This window comes from Haplochromis burtoni, unplaced genomic scaffold, assembly GCF_018398535.1.
Source record: "Haplochromis burtoni strain Fernald_Lab_line unplaced genomic scaffold, NCSU_Asbu1 Contig_433, whole genome shotgun sequence".
NCBI lineage: Eukaryota > Metazoa > Chordata > Actinopteri > Cichliformes > Cichlidae > Haplochromis > Haplochromis burtoni.
Genome location: NW_024582794.1, coordinates 62,676 through 80,018, shown reverse-complemented (window position 1 = coordinate 80,018; position 17,343 = coordinate 62,676). Strand labels below are relative to the sequence as shown.

The 17,343-nt window shown below is 43.3% G+C and overlaps 2 protein-coding genes across 3 annotated transcripts in view; both read left to right on the top strand.

The window, feature by feature from the left end:
* znf423 (zinc finger protein 423) overlaps window positions 1-1,911 on the top strand; it is a 135,351-nt gene extending 133,440 nt beyond the window's left edge. For both annotated transcript variants that reach the window (XM_005945069.2, XM_005945070.2), the window contains one exon: window positions 938-1,911. In XM_005945069.2, coding sequence (XP_005945131.1) covers window positions 938-967 — 30 coding nt within the window. In that variant the 3' untranslated portion in view covers window positions 968-1,911. The remainder of the gene's footprint in view (window positions 1-937) is intronic.
* Window positions 1,912-5,308: 3,397 nt separating this feature from the next.
* Window positions 5,309-17,343, top strand: part of si:ch211-212o1.2 (uncharacterized protein LOC492735 homolog) — a 59,639-nt gene continuing 47,604 nt past the window's right edge. The window contains exon 1 of the mRNA XM_005945068.3: window positions 5,309-5,926. Within this exon, the coding sequence (XP_005945130.1) occupies window positions 5,767-5,926 (160 nt within the window). The 5' untranslated portion in view covers window positions 5,309-5,766. The remainder of the gene's footprint in view (window positions 5,927-17,343) is intronic.

The window sequence follows — 17,343 nt, the reverse complement described above, 5'->3', positions numbered from 1 at the left end:
CACACACACACACACACACACACACACACACACACACACACAGTAACTCCCCAGCTCTAGATGTTATGCTAAATTCCAAAACTGGCAAATCCAGATTATCAGGGGTTCAGTTTGTCTCTGATATGGAACGGAGGACGGACTCTGTATGTGTGTGTTCATGTTCACGAGAACATGAACACTGTGTGTGTTTAACATCCCCAGTGAGAGTTGTGCGCGCTCCAGCTTACCTTTACGTGTGCATCTAGTTGTCCATTAAGATAAACTGTGCCGTACATCCACCGTCATGCTGCTCAGCCTCAGTCCATCGTCTCTGTTTTGACCTCGAGGTCACGTCTTCGGTCTCTCTTTGAGCTGGTGTGAATTTTCATTTTGAAAAAAAGTGTATTTGTCTTTTTTGCACTGTGATGATGTAATGATGTGAACGCGTCTCTGAGTCATGGCGACACTTTCTGTAAAATATGAATCACAATATGAAAAGCTACGAGGGTTTCAAGGCCCTGACAAACAAACCGGGGCGCTCCAAACACTACACGGTCTTGAGTTGGTCCTACGGACTTCCTATTCCATCTGCAAAAATGGCGGATCTGTTGTTGCTCTATTGTTGGCAGAGCCGCGTGTTGAGCTTGGTGTTTAAATTGCTTTCAAACTGCCATTTTTCTTTTCCCTCGGTTGTTTTCCCGTTAGCACACGTGAGGCTCTGCGCTGCACCGACCGGTACGTCGCAGAGTCGTTTCTCTCCCGTTCTCGTCTTTCGTCAGCCGGCGTATGGAGGAGCGAGGAGGCCTCGCTGTCTGTGCTGTGGGAGGCGGCTGTGTTTCTGCTCTATTATTGGGTGGGGGGGCAAATGGAAAGCACTCCGCTCATGTAGCCCATTATTTCTCTCATCATGTGTTCTCACTTTTTCTCCCTATCTCTCCCTCTCGCCCTCTCCCTGCAGAACCACACACTGAGTCAGCACGCGCAGTGAGACCGAGGCTCGGCAGGATCTCGCAGCTCAGCCGGGGCCCCCGACCCAGAGCCGGCGGGGGACCCCCATCTCCACATCACAGCCAATCAAAGTGTCATTTGCTACTCACATGTAAAACTCTAACGATCGCGCCACTGGGCGCGGCTATTAGGAGCAGCGGGGGAAAGGAATATTAATGGGATATGCTATTAAATAAAGAAAGGAAAAAGTGGGTGAGGAAAGCAGTGAGCGCTAGCTGAAGGAAAGAGAACCAAGGTATTGTACGTGCAGTATTTTTTATTGTCCCGCCAAAACCCCCACCAGCTTCTTCGTCCGCCCCCTTCTCCCCCCTCCCACCAATCACTCCCCAGGTCATGCAATTTATTTTATTTTTTAATGAATAGAAAAGGAAAAAAGCAAGAAAACAGCCTTTGTTTTGGGATTTTTTTGTTTTGCTTTTTCATAGACTGTACTTTCTCGTCCCCTCGGTCGCTTATTGTATTCGACTTCATAGGTGCCGTTTTCTTTGATTTTTCCTTTTCCATATGCGCTTCTTTGCTTTTGTTTTCATTTTTGTACCTTTCATTTCTTGCAGTAAGTAGGTACTTGTGCTGTGTTGTGATTGTTTGCCAGTCGTAATATTCCTAAACCGCTACCTAAAACGATCCTTTTTATGATTATTGTTATATATATTTTTCCTTTTTGTAATTACTATGAAAACAAAAAGACATGAAAACAAAAATAAAGTGCAGAAAACCATACAGATGTTTCTTTTTTTGGATTGGGTTTTCCAGTCTCTATGGGGCCTATAATGGTTATTGTAAAAAAATAAATATCATCGATTTCAATGCGTCTGGTCAACGACTGCTTTTTGAATGTGAATTAACCAGATTGCAATAATCTAGTACAGAAAAAAGATGAAAGGAATAAATAAATGACAAATAAAGAATTGCTGTGTGATGTGATTTATGAGTTTGCTTGGGTGCCGTATTTGCTGATATTGCGACACAGAGAGTGACCAAGAACTGCGCTGGAAACGATGCAGCCATTCGGCTCGGCGCACAAAGACAAGCGACTACGGCATAATCTGGCCTTTATCGTTATGCTCAGGCACAAGGTGATAGCTGGACTGATCACACCTGGCAACAATCCTCTGTGAATAGATCTGTTTGAAAAAAGGCACAGTGGACCACCTGTGTCGAGTTTCATCTAAGGTCACGCACACAAGAACGAGGTTTATGATGACCACACTTATCAACAGCTTTTCCTCTGCTGACCCACAGTGACTTTTTACAATGGAATTGATGTGTGTTGAAATCATGTAGCACTGTGCAAAAGTCTTGAGTTGCCCCTCATTTCTTTATATTTGTACTGAAACATGGGGAAGCACACATGTAAATATACTCTATGTTTGGGATCATTGTTGTGCTAAAATATTTAGATTCTTTCCACATGGTGTTGCATGATGGATCAAAATCTGGCTGCACTTTTCTGCATTGATCATTCAAACAACTTCCTCAACATCAGCCCCAAACCACGCCCGATCCTCCACTGACACCCACAGTTATAGTTCTCTGATGATCCCCTCCCTCCAATATTTTGAACACAGATGAATTACTCCATAGGATCTGTAGCCACCGAGTTTCAGCCTGGTTCTTGTGTAATTTGGCACACCTCAGCCTTTGTGTGCTCCTTCCTTATGGATGGCTTCTTCACAGCCACCCTCCCACTGAGACCATTTCTGATGAAGAGGAGATGGATCAGCTGAAGGGCCAGATGCGTCTCTCTGAATCCATGTCAGGTCTTTGCTGAATTTTCTCTCATGACTTCCAGATATTGTTCACCTGGCGCAAATATTCTCTTAGACATGCCACTTCTTCTTTTTCCTCCAACTGTCCAGGTCGTTCATATTTTCTGAAGGGCAAACTGCACATCACGCTGAGATATAGCAGGTGTTTAGCTAACAGTTCTTTGGGAATCACCTTGTTGGTGCAACACTTCTATTTTATGCCTGTCAGTCTGTTGTCTTTTGCATCTTTTCAGATTTTTCCATGTGTTTTTGCACCAGGGCACTAGAAACAACGTGCCCAATGTTGTTATGTGAAGACACAACACTGGTTCATCCTTTCAATGAACTGCCTTTTTATGCTCTAAACAAACAAAAATCCAGCACGAGGACTGAATATGAGTGAAAAAGCAGCTGATGTCTAGAACTTCGAAAGACTTTCAAAAAGAACTATTAGCAGACTTTAATTTGAAAAGGTACGGCTGTTTGGATGCAAAATATAAAGGAGTGAGAGGTTCATCATTTTTTCACTTCTAGTTGATATTAGTAATGCAGTAACGTTTCATAAACTTTGCACAGTTTTGTTTCCTTCTTAGAATAACTGCACTTGAAGCCAGCATTAAAAATGTCTCCAGAAATAATCCAATGGGTGACAAGCAAGGGCGTAGATTTGGCACGGACGGAAGGGACGTGTCCCCACCAATAATTTGATCTCTTTGAGTAAAGAAAATCAAACCCGATAGAAAAAAAACGATCTGTCAGCGTCTCATTCACCCAGCGGAGCAGAAAGAGTTAAATTACGTGCTCTACTGGAGTCCTACGTCATGTGACAAATATGGCCAATGTGATTGGCTGAGCCTTTCAGGGAGCTCTGTTTAGTTTCAGTAGCGGCAAACCTGCGCTGCCAGGAGGAGAGGAGGACGGCAGCGAAGAGGAAGAACCTGGATATAAGAAAGTGTTTTTCAAAGAAACCTGTCAGTCGCTTAAAGTCAAGTTCACTCATAAAATGCGTCACAATAACGTTGCAGGCTGTGCTAGGCTTTGGCCCACATCAGTCTGAAACTGTAACCATGAATAACGTGTTTGGGAAACTACCTGCACAGCAGGCGGCACTGTTAGTTCTCTCAGTCTCAGAGCAGCGTTTCTCATTTTGATTGAAGCTGTCAGAGAAAACGGCAGCCTCGAGCAGCCCGGATATTAGTTTACAGAGGCTGTTAGAATTATATGTCTAACGTTAAATGTTGGTGACACAATAATGTCATCCTAATGGCACTGACGTATTCATAGGGTTCATTTTTGAGACAAAATATCATGAGGTAGTCATGATTTTGCAAATATTCCACCTTGTAGTGCAGTTTGCACAAATTGTTTTAAAAATGCACTCAGCCTACAAACATTACTGATGAGTCAAGATCTGCACAAAGTGACAGAAACACTGAAGCAGCTCCACATTTTATTCTTATTGTCATGTATGTCCTGTTTGTCAGGTGACAGGCAGCTCTGCCATGTTGTAGCTCACAGGTGACTGGCTGATGATTTGGTGCTATAGATTAACTAGTATTTATTATCATGACAGTTGTCAGGCTGCTGATGTAAAATGATTCATTAGTGTATATTTGACAAAGAATCTGAATTGACATGTCTCACTTTTTATATGGCACGAATCAATGTGTTATTTTATCAGGTGTTCCTAAAAAGAATATCGATCTGTCAGACAATATTGTGCCCGATTACTGTTCATCAAGTCTGTGACCAGAGAAGGCAGTAATGTTTCGTCATCTCGTTTATGTCCTTTTTTAAAATTACACGGTTCAGTATTAACCTGAATTTGTGGATACAGCGATGAACTGTGACCCTACAGAACTGCACCCATTCTTAGAGCAGTGTAGTCTTGAGGGACTGGAGATCACACTCACTCATCCTGGTTCCTGAACTGTTTGGCCTTGTGCAGCCTTGAACACTTTCAGTTTTACTTCTAAAAGACTCACTGGGATGTGGTTTGTATGCCCACATGCATGTTATCCTTTTGTCAGCTAACCAAACTAACTGCACACAGCGTTTTTTTTACCATTACCACAGACATTAATTAACTAATGGGAGAATTCCATTGCAGCACAGATGGTGGGAGACGAGTACATGCCAACGGGAAAGGCTTTTAAAAACTTTGGTTTTTAAATTAAAGTGAATAGAAATAATATGAAACAACTAATAAGTAACAAGAGGCATTTTGAGATAGCTGCACACACGCGCACGTTTCCACTCTTTTTTCATAAGAAAAACAAACAAACAAACAAACATATATTTCTATATCTGTCCTATTATTCGTCCTCCAGCTCCTGAATGTCTGGCTGACTGTTACCTTAAAACTACCGTATTTGTTCCTGCACTAGGGCAGGCCACCCGTCCATCACAGGGCTAACACAGAGACACAGACAATCATTTACACCCAGTTTATAAATGACCCGAGGCGCACATGTTAAGACTGCGGGATGAAGCCAACACATCCACAGATGCTGACACCGGACCCTTACAACCACTGCGCCATCATTAGTGCTACAACACCAGTTAAAACAATTAGAAACGTGTGTATGGATATTTAAAGATACATGATCTACAGTCTCCTGTGCACCTGCAGGTACTCGGATCGTACTTTCACTTTGTGACGTCGCTGCCAAACGCAGACGGTCCCTAACGCTGACGACAGCTCGGTGAACTCTGAGGACCTGTTTTTTTCAGCGGAGGCACAAATAAAGTTTGTTTAGCAGAACACTTGGAACTAAACCGCGGTACATTTAACCGTCCGGTTGTCGTTTGGTGCACATTCACAGCAGTGGCGGGTACAGCCCCGTGAAATAGGTCCGTGTGAGTATTTCCGGGTGGCACGAGGCTGCTCCGGTAACATCCCAGCTAGCATCAATTGGTTGAGCCTACCTCCTCCGCTCGGTCGCCGCGACAGCCGGAGGCCGTGACACTATCGCCCGGGACAGCTCCACGGTGGATGTCTTGTAGCTGAAAGCCCAAAGCGGGGAGAGTCATGGCGGCGTCGCTACTCTCCGAGACCGACATCAGGCACCGGTCCATGGCGGAGGAGGATCCGAACGGCAACGAGCATGGGGCGGCTGCACGCAGCGCGGCGCCTCGCTGGGGACCGCAGCACGCCGGAGCCCGACAGCTAGCACGGCTGTACTCGCCAGGTAAAAGCGTCGTTGTCGTCCTCGGTGGTGTTAGTGCTGGTGTGACTTACTGTCTGTGTGCATCAGCGGAGGCCTAACAGCCCACAGTGCGACATCAGAGCTGACAGACGCGGGGATGATGATGATGATGATGGTGGTGGTGAGGGTGAGGGTCACTATTTTGATGGCAGTCCCGTTAACAAACTTAACAGCGGTATGTAATTAACGACTAATTACTACAAAGACTGTGCAGCAGACAGTGAATTATTGCATTAACGTACTGTGAAGGCCTAATGTCTAAAGGTGGGGGGGGGCACAAGTTTCAGCTGACTGACCCCCCCACCATGCTCGCATGGTTGAAGTACCTCTGTCTCAGGCCTCTGTTAAGCTCGTGGTGGTGCACACGTTGTTCCGCTCAGACATTTATGCATGTTAACAAACCTCAGACTTTTTCTTACTGAAGGCCCACTCAGGGAGTATGTTCCTATCCATGCTTTCAAAGTGAAATGTCCTGCACGGATAGGTGGGTGTCAGTGACCGACCTCCCGTCTGTCTCACATCATTTCTTGCCCCATGATTACAAGCTTGTACATGTAAGTGAAGAGTGATCAAACAATCCCAATTTCCCAGCTCTAGGGCAATTCTGGTAGTTTTAGGACAATCAGTCACCATTTAGGCTTCCCACAACTAAACGAACATGATCGAATGACGTGTGCCAATGAAAGCTTAAAGTTTCCTGGATGGCGACTAGATAAGACGGATACACAACAGAGCATCGAAACAGAAATCACAGCTAAAGGAGAAGAACTTGGAACTCGAAGCAGATCGCCATCCGTTGTTTGGAAATACTTTGGATTTATGGGAAGTGACCAACCAAGATGAAATAATGTGCAAAGATTGCTGTGGGTCTGCAAAGCAACACGACTAAGTTACACACCACTGACTGCAGTACAACAAATGCATTAAAGCCAAGAAAAACACTGCGGCGGTTGCTAATGTGAAAAGTCCAACATCAGCCAGTGCAGCTCGTCAGCACGTCCATCCAGCTCACACAGATGCACTGAAATCACCAAAGCAGCTGCATTCCCTCTGGCCAACGATAAGTGTCCAGCAAACACGGTGAGGGATGAAGACTTCTGGAAAATGGACACAGGAGTGGGGATACTTCACTGTACACAAAACACTGGGAAAAAGAGAAGGCCGTCAAACGTTCCTACTTGGTCACATGCATCATGCAGGTACAATGAGTGGGGTGCAAAACTTTATCTCCTGCTTTTAGTAGATGGATAAATTCATTATTTGTAGAGCACTGATTTATTTTACTGCAGAGATCTGTGCATCAGCAGGTGTGTCCCACTACATGGAAAACGTAGGGCTATGTTTGTGTGACAGCAAAACAGTTTTGTCACTAAAATCAGGGGATTGTGATGAAAAAACGTATTATCAACATTACACATTGTGCAGCCCGAGTGGTGATGCAGGCCTTCAAACCCATTCTGTGTTTTTCTGTTTTGCTAAAGGTGAAAAATATTTTAGAAGAAGGGACGAGCTGACACCTGGATGGACGCGCTTTTGCTCCTTTACCCTCCCTTTAAGCAAACGTGTTTCTAATAGGCGTCATGTTTAATAAACAGGAGGGGGATGAAGCCGCTGTACTCACAGCTCTTTCTCCAACTCTTCTAAAGTACTTGTGTTAAAAGGGCTCCAGAAACCTTACAGTCAGCTATCAGGGCGGAGTAAGGGAGGGCGATGTAGCCTTTCAAGAACATTTGTGATAATGATTTGTGATGATATAGAAAAAGCCACTGAACGGGTGCAGCCTTTATCAGGGTACGTAAACGATAGGCGTTCATCCTCCTTTTTCGATGAACTCCTGTCATGGCAATAGGAGTAACACAGCATAGGTCGAACAGAAGCAGCCCAGGTAGTGCTGTCCCTAAAACCTGTCAATAAACCATGTAGAAGAATTGCTTAACACATTAATTTTACAGTGACTAAAGTAACTTGGCCTTTTAAAGCCCTGCTTTTCAATCATATAACTGCATCAGTCGCTCCACAGTTTGCTCTTCCTGTCACATGGAGTACAGCTGAGCACTGCTTCGGTTACACATGGCCTGTAACTGGAGCAAAAGTACTGGGCTCTGTTATTGAAGTAGCTCCCTTACTACGTATGAAATCTTCATCAGAGGCTGAGGCCATGCAGGGCTCGTCTCCTTGCTGTGGAAACAGGAAAGCATGGCGATGGTATAGCAATGACATCGTGATATGTTTTTATACCATGTGAATATGTATGCCCGTGTGCTGTGGACAGTGTGATACGGCACAGTCGTGGGGACGAAGCCCTTCCTGCCTGTGATGGCATGCCACACATGGTAAGCTCCACACCTCACCACCCGTTGATTCACTTTAGTTTAATTTACAGTCACTACTTTAAAATATTCTACTTATTGTTCAATATTGTTTCTTTATTAAATGTATTTATTTTTCCATCACACCTTCCAATGTTTATATGGCGTGCACACATATTAACCTTGCAAGGTCAAAGTTCTGTTTTATGTTATATTAATACATCTTTCTTTGTTCGAGTTACCTGGGGGTTGGCTTCTCCTGTCTGGCAAAGGGCTGCGAGACCTGAAGTACCACTGACAGCCTAATTGGATTGCACCACATGCTTCATTGCCTGGGGGGTGTTTCATGTTTGTTTCATTGTTTTGTATTAGTGGGTTATATGGCAGCCATCTTGTTTTCCCCCGTGTGTGTCATTTGGTTTAGCTAGACCAGTATTTAAGTTCCCCGTGTGTCATTTCAGAAGGTCAGTTTATCATATGTTTGTTTGAGGTTTTGTTAATTATTATCTTGAGTTTAGTCTATTGAGTTGACCTCTTTTATTGGTCTGCCTGTTTAAGTTTTGGCTTTGTTAAATATGTTTTCATATTTTTGGGTCAATAAAACCCCTTTTTGAATTAAAACCACCTGTGTCCTTTATGCTTTACTGCTTGGTCCCTGACGCTGCCGCAGGATTGAGTAGTTTTTACAGTCTAGTGAAGTTGTTGCCTTCAGGTGTTCAGTTCAAAATCGATGTGTGACAGAGTCTGCAGGAGTAATCCTCCAGTCTAGTCCTCGGCTGATATTTGGGCTGATTGGGACCTGATGAATGTAAAAACAAAGAATTACCAGATTTTTTTATTTTTTTTTTACCTGATTTTTGTTTCTAAGAAAAATGAGATCCACATATGAGGATATTCGTTTAAAATTTCGATAGAACAGTAGCACTATAATGTCCTCCTAAGTGGATATCAGGCCCTTGTAGAGCAAAATTGACTATTTTGGTCTAAATAACCCAAATTGTGATGTCCACATATGTGGACGCAGGTCCTAGGAGGTTAAATTCACCTTATGTCTTCCAGGACGGGTAAGTCTGATTAGGCACCTGGAAAGAAACTGCCTGGCAGGATAAAACCAAGGAGCAGTCTGAACCCTGTGGGAGAAACTCCCAGTACCGCTGTTGGGACAGGCAACACCTCCATCACAACAAGGTGTAGCTCCTGTGACATCAGCTCTTGTATGATGTGGTTTTCCTGAATATTTTCCCTCCTCCTGCATTTGTTTCTTTCATTAAAAAAACATCAGTCAATACGTAGCTCATTGTAGGTAAATGTGTCTTATGGAAATAATTAAATCCAGGTGTTCACAGTGGGATGTTGAGCCTCCTCAACACTTCCACGTTTTGCGGTTTATTGATTGGTGAAATAGATGGCAACAATTTAAGGCACAAGATAAATTGAGCTATTTCATCAGCGGACATGCGTTGCTTTTGGCACGAGGGTGGGCACGCTGGGGCTCAGACCTAAGCAAAGACAACCTGTGTTACCAGTTGTGCATCAAGCTGGCTTGTGCCACTTTTTGCCTGACCATCTGCCCTGCGTCTCACTTCACTGAGCATTTTAATTGCCTCTGGTCGAGCTAAGCTGGCAACTTGTTGACAATTTCTAAAAAAAGGAATGATGATCAGAGGAAAAAAAGGTTTGCACCGCTATCTCCACATGTGACATACCTGGTGACGTAAATTTGGTTCATATTTGCAATCCTGTCCTGTTTGTGCCCCAGAGCAACTCGCTGAAAAGGCTCCTCAAGATTTATTAAAACGTTCATTTTCATTTAAAATCAGCCATCACCCCTGACTTTACTGGAACCTGGGGACACCAGGCGTCCTATTTTTAGTCACTGTGAGTAAGAGTCACCTTCCCCATTAGTGGAATTGGATCTGTTATTCAATGCAATTACATTAGTGAGATAACGTCTCAGCTCTGATATTTGGGTTTTTCTTTCCTGCTGTTGCCAGGCAACACAAACATTACACATTAATGTAACCAGATGGGTTTACCTGCACACAGCCACTCACAGACGAGAGATTATTTAAGTTATTTAGGAAAGAAATGGATGGTGTGAGGTACGAGAGATGTTTGACCAGAGTTGGGTTTTTGTTTGTGTGGATGTGTGATTCAGAAATCACAGCTCCAATGGACGAGCAACAACTGACATGATTGTGTGACTGCCATGTTTACTAACATGTGATCGCTAGCATACTGTGTGTAAACGGAACATCACACACAGGCTGTTAAATAATCGCATGTATAATATTCTGATCAGAAGACATCTTAATGGCTAAATGCAGCTAAATGAGCATTCTTATTATTGGCTGCATCCAGATCTGGACTGGGACAAAAAAAACAGGCATGTTTGGTGCAGACAGCCCACCATGATTGGTGGTGATGGTTATCTGTCTGTCTGTACGTACGTACGTACACGTATGTATATCGGAGATCTCTCTCCAGAAGAGCGCAGTCCTGGGAACAGCTAAGATACTGCGCAGGACTCAAGCTCCCAGGCCTCTGGTAGAGGACCCGAGCTTGAAGGATAAACCGCCCGCAGGGGCGTGCTGGGTGGGTTTTTTTTTGTTTTGTTTTTTTATTTTTATTTTTTTATAAAACCATCACCACCAATCACGGTGGTGTTCCCGGGATCTGCTGGAGCCACTCGCCTAGCTTGGGAGTCACCGCACCTAGTGCTCCGATTACCACGGGGACCACCGTTACCTTCACCCTCCACATCCTCTCGAGCTCTTCTCTGAGCCCTTGGTATTTCTCCAGCTTCTCGTGTTCCTTCTTCCTGATGTTGCTGTCATTTGGATCTATGGATCTTGTGCTCAGAGCTTGTGCTTGTGCTGCCATGATTAGTGCCTCTGTGCTGTCTTTCAGTCCAGCTTTGTCCAGCCACTGGTAGGATTTCTGGATATCAGCCACCTCCTCTATCTGCCGGTGGTACATACCGTGCAGGGGCCTGTCCTTCCATGATACAGCTCTCTCTTCAGCATCGCTGCCCCAGTCCTTCCCCTTCTGGACTAAACTCCCACCCAAACTCCTCCACTCGGAGCAGCAGCTTCTTCCTGACCTGGAGTGGACACAAGGGCAGGGCAGTATGGCAAAATAATTTATCACGATATATATATATATATTTTTGAATTTTTGATAACGATATAATTAAAAAATACTTTACAACTCCACAACTTTATTAGTGCAATGCAAACTCCTCGTTGACAGTTTAACCAAAAGGCATTTCCAGTGGAAACTGGCCGACATATCCTCAGCATAACCAAGTATAATATCCACACAACTTAAAAAGAGGTTATACACACACAATACGGTAATACTATGTTGAAGCACAGTACGTATCACTCCGCGAGGCTCCGCCTACGATAGCCGACAATCCATCGAGCGGTGTGGCTTCGTAGCTCAGCAAAGTCGTACTGAAACAGTTTTTGGCAGATTTTTGAGCGCCGTGCACATAAAATCGGTTCGGTAATAACATTTTGGTGACACTGATGTAGGAGGGATGATGTTGATCGAGAACCTGGCTGTGTTTACTGGCCTGTGGTTGTTGTTGAGTGTAGCACTGATTGATGGTTAAGAGGATCACACATGCTTTTGGGGTCCTGACACTTTATCCCCTCTCACTTAGTGACAGCGGAGCTTAGTTAGCGCGCTGACTTTGGGTAGAAATAGTACACAAGGCTTAAATATGGGTAGTATTATGATGCAACACAAGCTGCTGTTGAACTTCAGATAGGTCTGTTACACAGTGTTACTCGGCAGTAAAGTTTATTATTATTTATAATTGAGGGAAGTAGGGCAGGCAAACAATAAAACAATAAAAAGCCACCATAACCTTCAAAGATGTGACCCAGGCCCTTTTTTAAAGCTTGTTCCTCACACCAAAGGTTAGCATGCAGACAATTATGGTTTTATGGACACAGGCTTTCACATCTGCCCAGCCCAACACTAAACATGTCCTGGACTGTAGTAAGGACAAGCTCAGGTATCAGACTTAGCTGAATTAGCTGCTTTGACTGTTGAGAGTGTAATGAGTGTTTAAATATTATTCAGCTTTTCAAATAAAACAATTATTCAAGGTTTTCCCATCAAAACAAACGATCCAAATTTATCTGAAAGGGATAGTAGTTATATATGATCTGTTGTTGGGTTGGCAGTTGAATTCCCAGGTGCCTCCTCTGAATCCCATCGTGTTTGGCTTTTGTGTATTTTTGGGGTATTTTACCTTAAAAGCCTCAAAGACATATTTTCAAAAATAAGTTTGAACACCAGATTTGACGTGTCGATGCCCAAATCTGGTCTCTGACTGTTTTTTCTGAGGTCCTGTCGTAAAGCGTGTCGCTTGAGTTTGCAGCGGTCCCCAACCTTTTTTGGGCCACGGACCGGTTCAATGTCAGACAATATTTTCACGGATCGGCCTTTAACCTCCCAAGACCCAAACTCTTCCACGGCATGCATTTCTAATTTCTCTTTGATATTGGGGCCCGATGAATGTAAAAACAAAGAATTACCAGATTTTTATTTATTTATTTATTTTTACCTTATTTTTGTTTTTAAGAAAAATAAGAGCCACATGAGGATATTCGTTTAAAATTTTGGTAGAACTGTAGCAGTATAATGTCCTCGTAAGTAGGGAAGGGTATCGGTCTCCGGTGCCATGCCATGGTTCTGACATAAACGGTAGTAACCAGACCGAAAAACAGCGCACATTTTGGTGCTTTATTTCGGTGCATTTTTTTTTCCCTGAGATGTCACACACTTTGGATTCTAGCCAATCATTTTATCTTTGCGAGTGTAGTAGGCGGGTCCAGGTACGTACGTTCTTTTAGAGCATTAATGCATGTAAGGTGAACTAGCAAACACCGTCGTAGTTACATGCGGCTGTTGTCTTGTTTGATAGAGTGATGCCATATATGCTCTATAGCTGCAGAAAAGGCTAACATTGTTATCTTTTTACAAAAAAACAGCTGAACATGAGAGGTTTTTGGACAAAGTGTGTGTTCTCCATTCCTTAAGCACCGGCACCGTTTCAAAAGTACCGGTTTCGTACTGGTATCGGATAAAACCTAAACGATACCCATCCCTACTTGTAAGTGGATATCAGGCCCTTGTAGAGCAAAAGGGCCTAGGAGGTTAAGGTGTGACGGATAAATACAACAAAATAAAATGATCCGACCGAGACAAAAACTGCGGGATTTAGTAAATATAATATCAAACTCACTGAATTCACTGTGTAATTGTGTAACTTTATTAGCAGTGTCCTCCTGAAATGCGCCAACAACATTGAGAGTAACATCCTCCTCTCTTCCCCTTAATGCTCTATGGTCGCTATGGTGACGTGTAAATAGTTCTTTCAAAATAAGACACACAACTACAACATGGGGTTCGATAAAACCCTGAAAACGATAAATTTCACACCTGAGCCTCAACTCTCACGGCCCAGTACCGGTCCGTGGCCCGGGGGTTGGGGGGCCGCTGTCGTAAAGAGAAAGAAGAACGGGACAAGTTTTTATTTTTTTAGATCTCAGGGATGAGGATAGCTAGCTTTATGGCGTGGATGATGGCTTCTGGCTTATCGCAGATTTAGTTTTTTAATTCAACACTTCAAATAATCTTTTAAACTAAAATGAATTTTTAGTATTGCTGAGAAATGTTTTGTCTTGAATAATATCGGATGAGCAGGTAAAGCTCTGAGTTATCAGCGTTCATACTGAAAGAGTGCATTTTAGCTTCTGGGTGTTTGTTGCTGCTCTTTTTGAGTTTTCCTCAGTTTGGCCAAGCGTCGCTGTTTGTGAAGCGCAGGGGCAGCTGTCAGACACATAAACTCTAATGGCCTTTCCCAGAGGAAAATGTGGTTTTTGGGGTTAAAAGTAGAGGCCGGTGGCTTCCTGGCTGTAATAAGAGCACGGTTATGTGTGTGCGCATTTGCTTCTTCACCAGGTGAATCTCTAAATGACTTAGAAGCTTTCCCTCATTTCAGCCAAAGGGCACAGCAGGCGGCAAGTGGAAGATATGCTCAGCGAAGCTAACAATGCTGCCGAGCCATTTTATGAAAACTTAAAAGCAAAAACGTTCCCCCACATGCTGACAAGTGTCTGTTTAAAGAAAAATAAACAGCTAAAATTCAAAATGTCAAAGTGTCCATTTAAGGGAGCGTCACGCTGTTATGTGCTTAGTTGTTTGGGTTCGGTTCAGCGTCCGTAGGAGGTAAATCTAAATAGCAGTTTGGCTTGTTAGAGTTTGGAGAAGTTTGATGAGGCGTTGGCAATGCTCCATAGAGCCAAACATGGGCTCATTACAGCAAAGCGAGGATGGACAAACAGCTGGATATATCTCCCTGTGCCTCTGTTTCTGCATCTCTCCGTTTCTCTCATTCATCCCCTCGTCTCTCCTCGGCCCTGCCGTATGTCTGAAGTGTCACGGTCTGCTGCTCCTCTCCGCTCCCCCTTTTTAAATGTATCATCGACTTCCACGTATCGCACATTTCTATCGAGTACAGTGGAAGACTCTGACGTGCGTGCGCGCGTGTGGTCTCGAGTTACCCCGGAGGCTCTAGTGTCCGTGGGTTTGAGTGATCTTCAGCCTCATCCAGCTCATCTGCCACCCTGCTCCCATTAAACACAAACATGCACTTATGTGTGAACATGCACTAATCGGTGTTTTTGGAGGCCGGCAATATTTGAACCTGTGAGCAGTGCTGAAAGAACAGAGGTGGGTCAAGTATCCAGAAATTGTACTCAAGTAAGAGTAGCATTACTTTAAAATATTATTACTCAAGTATAAGTGAAAAGTAGTCTTCAAAAAAGTTACTCAAGTAAGAGTAAAAAAGTACTTGGTGAAAAGACTACTCAAGTAGCGAGTAACTGTTTGAAATGTCCGATTTATTTTATAAATAAAAGCTATCAGACAAACAAAAATAAATAAATATACAAGTTTTAGTATTTTCAACAGGAATAAATGTAAAAACATCAACAAAATAAGGCACCACAATTCTAATTTCCAGGTTTCAGTTTTTCACAACATAAAGCTTTTTTCACCAATACCTGCAGTAAATAATATAAATATATAAACAGTGCAAACAATTTCCAGTGACAAGATATGCTGTAAACTTTATATTCATGTTTGCTCCAGCAGCCTCAGAGAAAACATTAGCATGAGGCAACTTTAACATATGTTCACACAAGGCAGCTCAGTTTACCATAAGTTGTATGGGTGTGCATCTATTTCTGCATATTTAGCAAAAATGTGCCATTTCTTCACTCAGTGAGGTGATGGTTCAGCTTCAGCAGCAGTTTGCTCTCAAGGTTCTTTCTGTGAGCACTCAGGTCGCATCAGAGCATCAGGCCGTATAGTGTGAGACCTGCATCGTGACCTATGAACTTCTAACCCCTGCGATTTGTACAGTTTGAGCAGGAGCTGAATAATGCGACAGAAAAAATCGCAGTGTTTGCTCAGCTTAATGCAGACTGTTTAAACTAAACAAGCTGCTGTTTGACATATTAAACCCTGTCAGCCGCAGTATTGCCTCTGTTTTAACAGTTAAAGCAGTAGAGACGAGCATGTTTGCATGTGCGTGGAACTCTAGCGTCGTTAAATCGTGCAATCGTTACTACCCACCTCCGTGAAAGAATAAACACAAAGAGCCATGTTTACATGCTTAATAACTAAATTATTTATCACAAGTCCCACCTGTGTGAGCAGGTGAGCTACAAAATCCTGACACATGTATAACTGAAGCTTTCACAGCTTCCTGCCTGCGAATAGAATGATGGATTTTCAGTTGAGGGTTGCAGATTGATCTAAAAGGACTTTACCTGAAGCCTGCTGTGCACCTGAACAGGCATTATGAGTAAATGCACTTCTTCTTTCCCAGCGAGTGGCTGGATGTTAACAGACAACAATGACGAGGCAGCCACCAACTGTGAGTGTTTCAACAAAATCAGACGCGTTGCTGTATCTGTTTCAATAATGTAGGACGTTATGGATGTTTTGATTCTAGCTCGCATTGACTTAAAAAAACCAACAACAATATTTTTATTGTTCATGATGTTAGTCAGTCATGTTGCTATGCTAATGTGCCAAATTCACCCAATGCATTTGGCTTAATTTCTTTCTGTGTTTCTGTGTTAAACTCAGACTTATCGTAAGGTCTGCCTCGTTTGGTGACCAGAAATAAAGATTCACTTCCTTGAATTGTCATCTGAGGCCTCAGAAACGAGTCGGTCCTCACAGAGTGTGATGTGAACGTTTACAGTAGGATGTAGGATGTGCAGTTTTAGTGTTCCTGTTATCATCACACTGGCATGATGTCATACATTCACAGGAACATTAGGCTCTGATATATATGAGTTCATGTGCCCAGTTTCAAAGCTTTTCCTTATAATCATGATATTGTGAAATAAGAGCACAAGACCAAAACATGTTAGCTGACTTGGAAAAATAAAACTAGTCTTAATTAACCTCCTAGGACCTGCGTCCACATATGTGGACATCACATTTTGGGTTGTCTAGACCAAAATACTAAACTTTGCTCTACAGGGGCCTGATATCCACTCACGAGGACGTTATACTGTCTCTGTTTCATCAAAATTGAAAACGAATATCCTCATACGTTGCTCTCATTTTTCTTAGAAACAAAAATTGGGTAAAAAAAATAAAATCTGGTGATTCTTTGTTTTTACATTCATCGGGTCCCAATCAGCCCAAATATCAAAGAGAAATTAAAAATGCTGCTGTGGAAGAGTTCGGGTCTTAGGAGGTTAAGAAACAGCCGTGTGTGCACGCCCAGGGTCATGATTGCAGGAAAAATTATGGCTGCTGTGGAAATGCATAGTTGTGCTCGGCCCCAGGAACGGAGCACCGTCGACTCCCATCTCATCCGGCTGAGTCCCGTCGTGGAGAACGACACACCTGAGTGACATGAGCGACACTCTCACCTGTAAAATCGGACTGATTGTTGTCTTAACGATGAGCTTCTGTGAGTTCTCTCTCTTCTTATATGTGGCAGTTCACACACACACACACACACACACACACACACACACACAC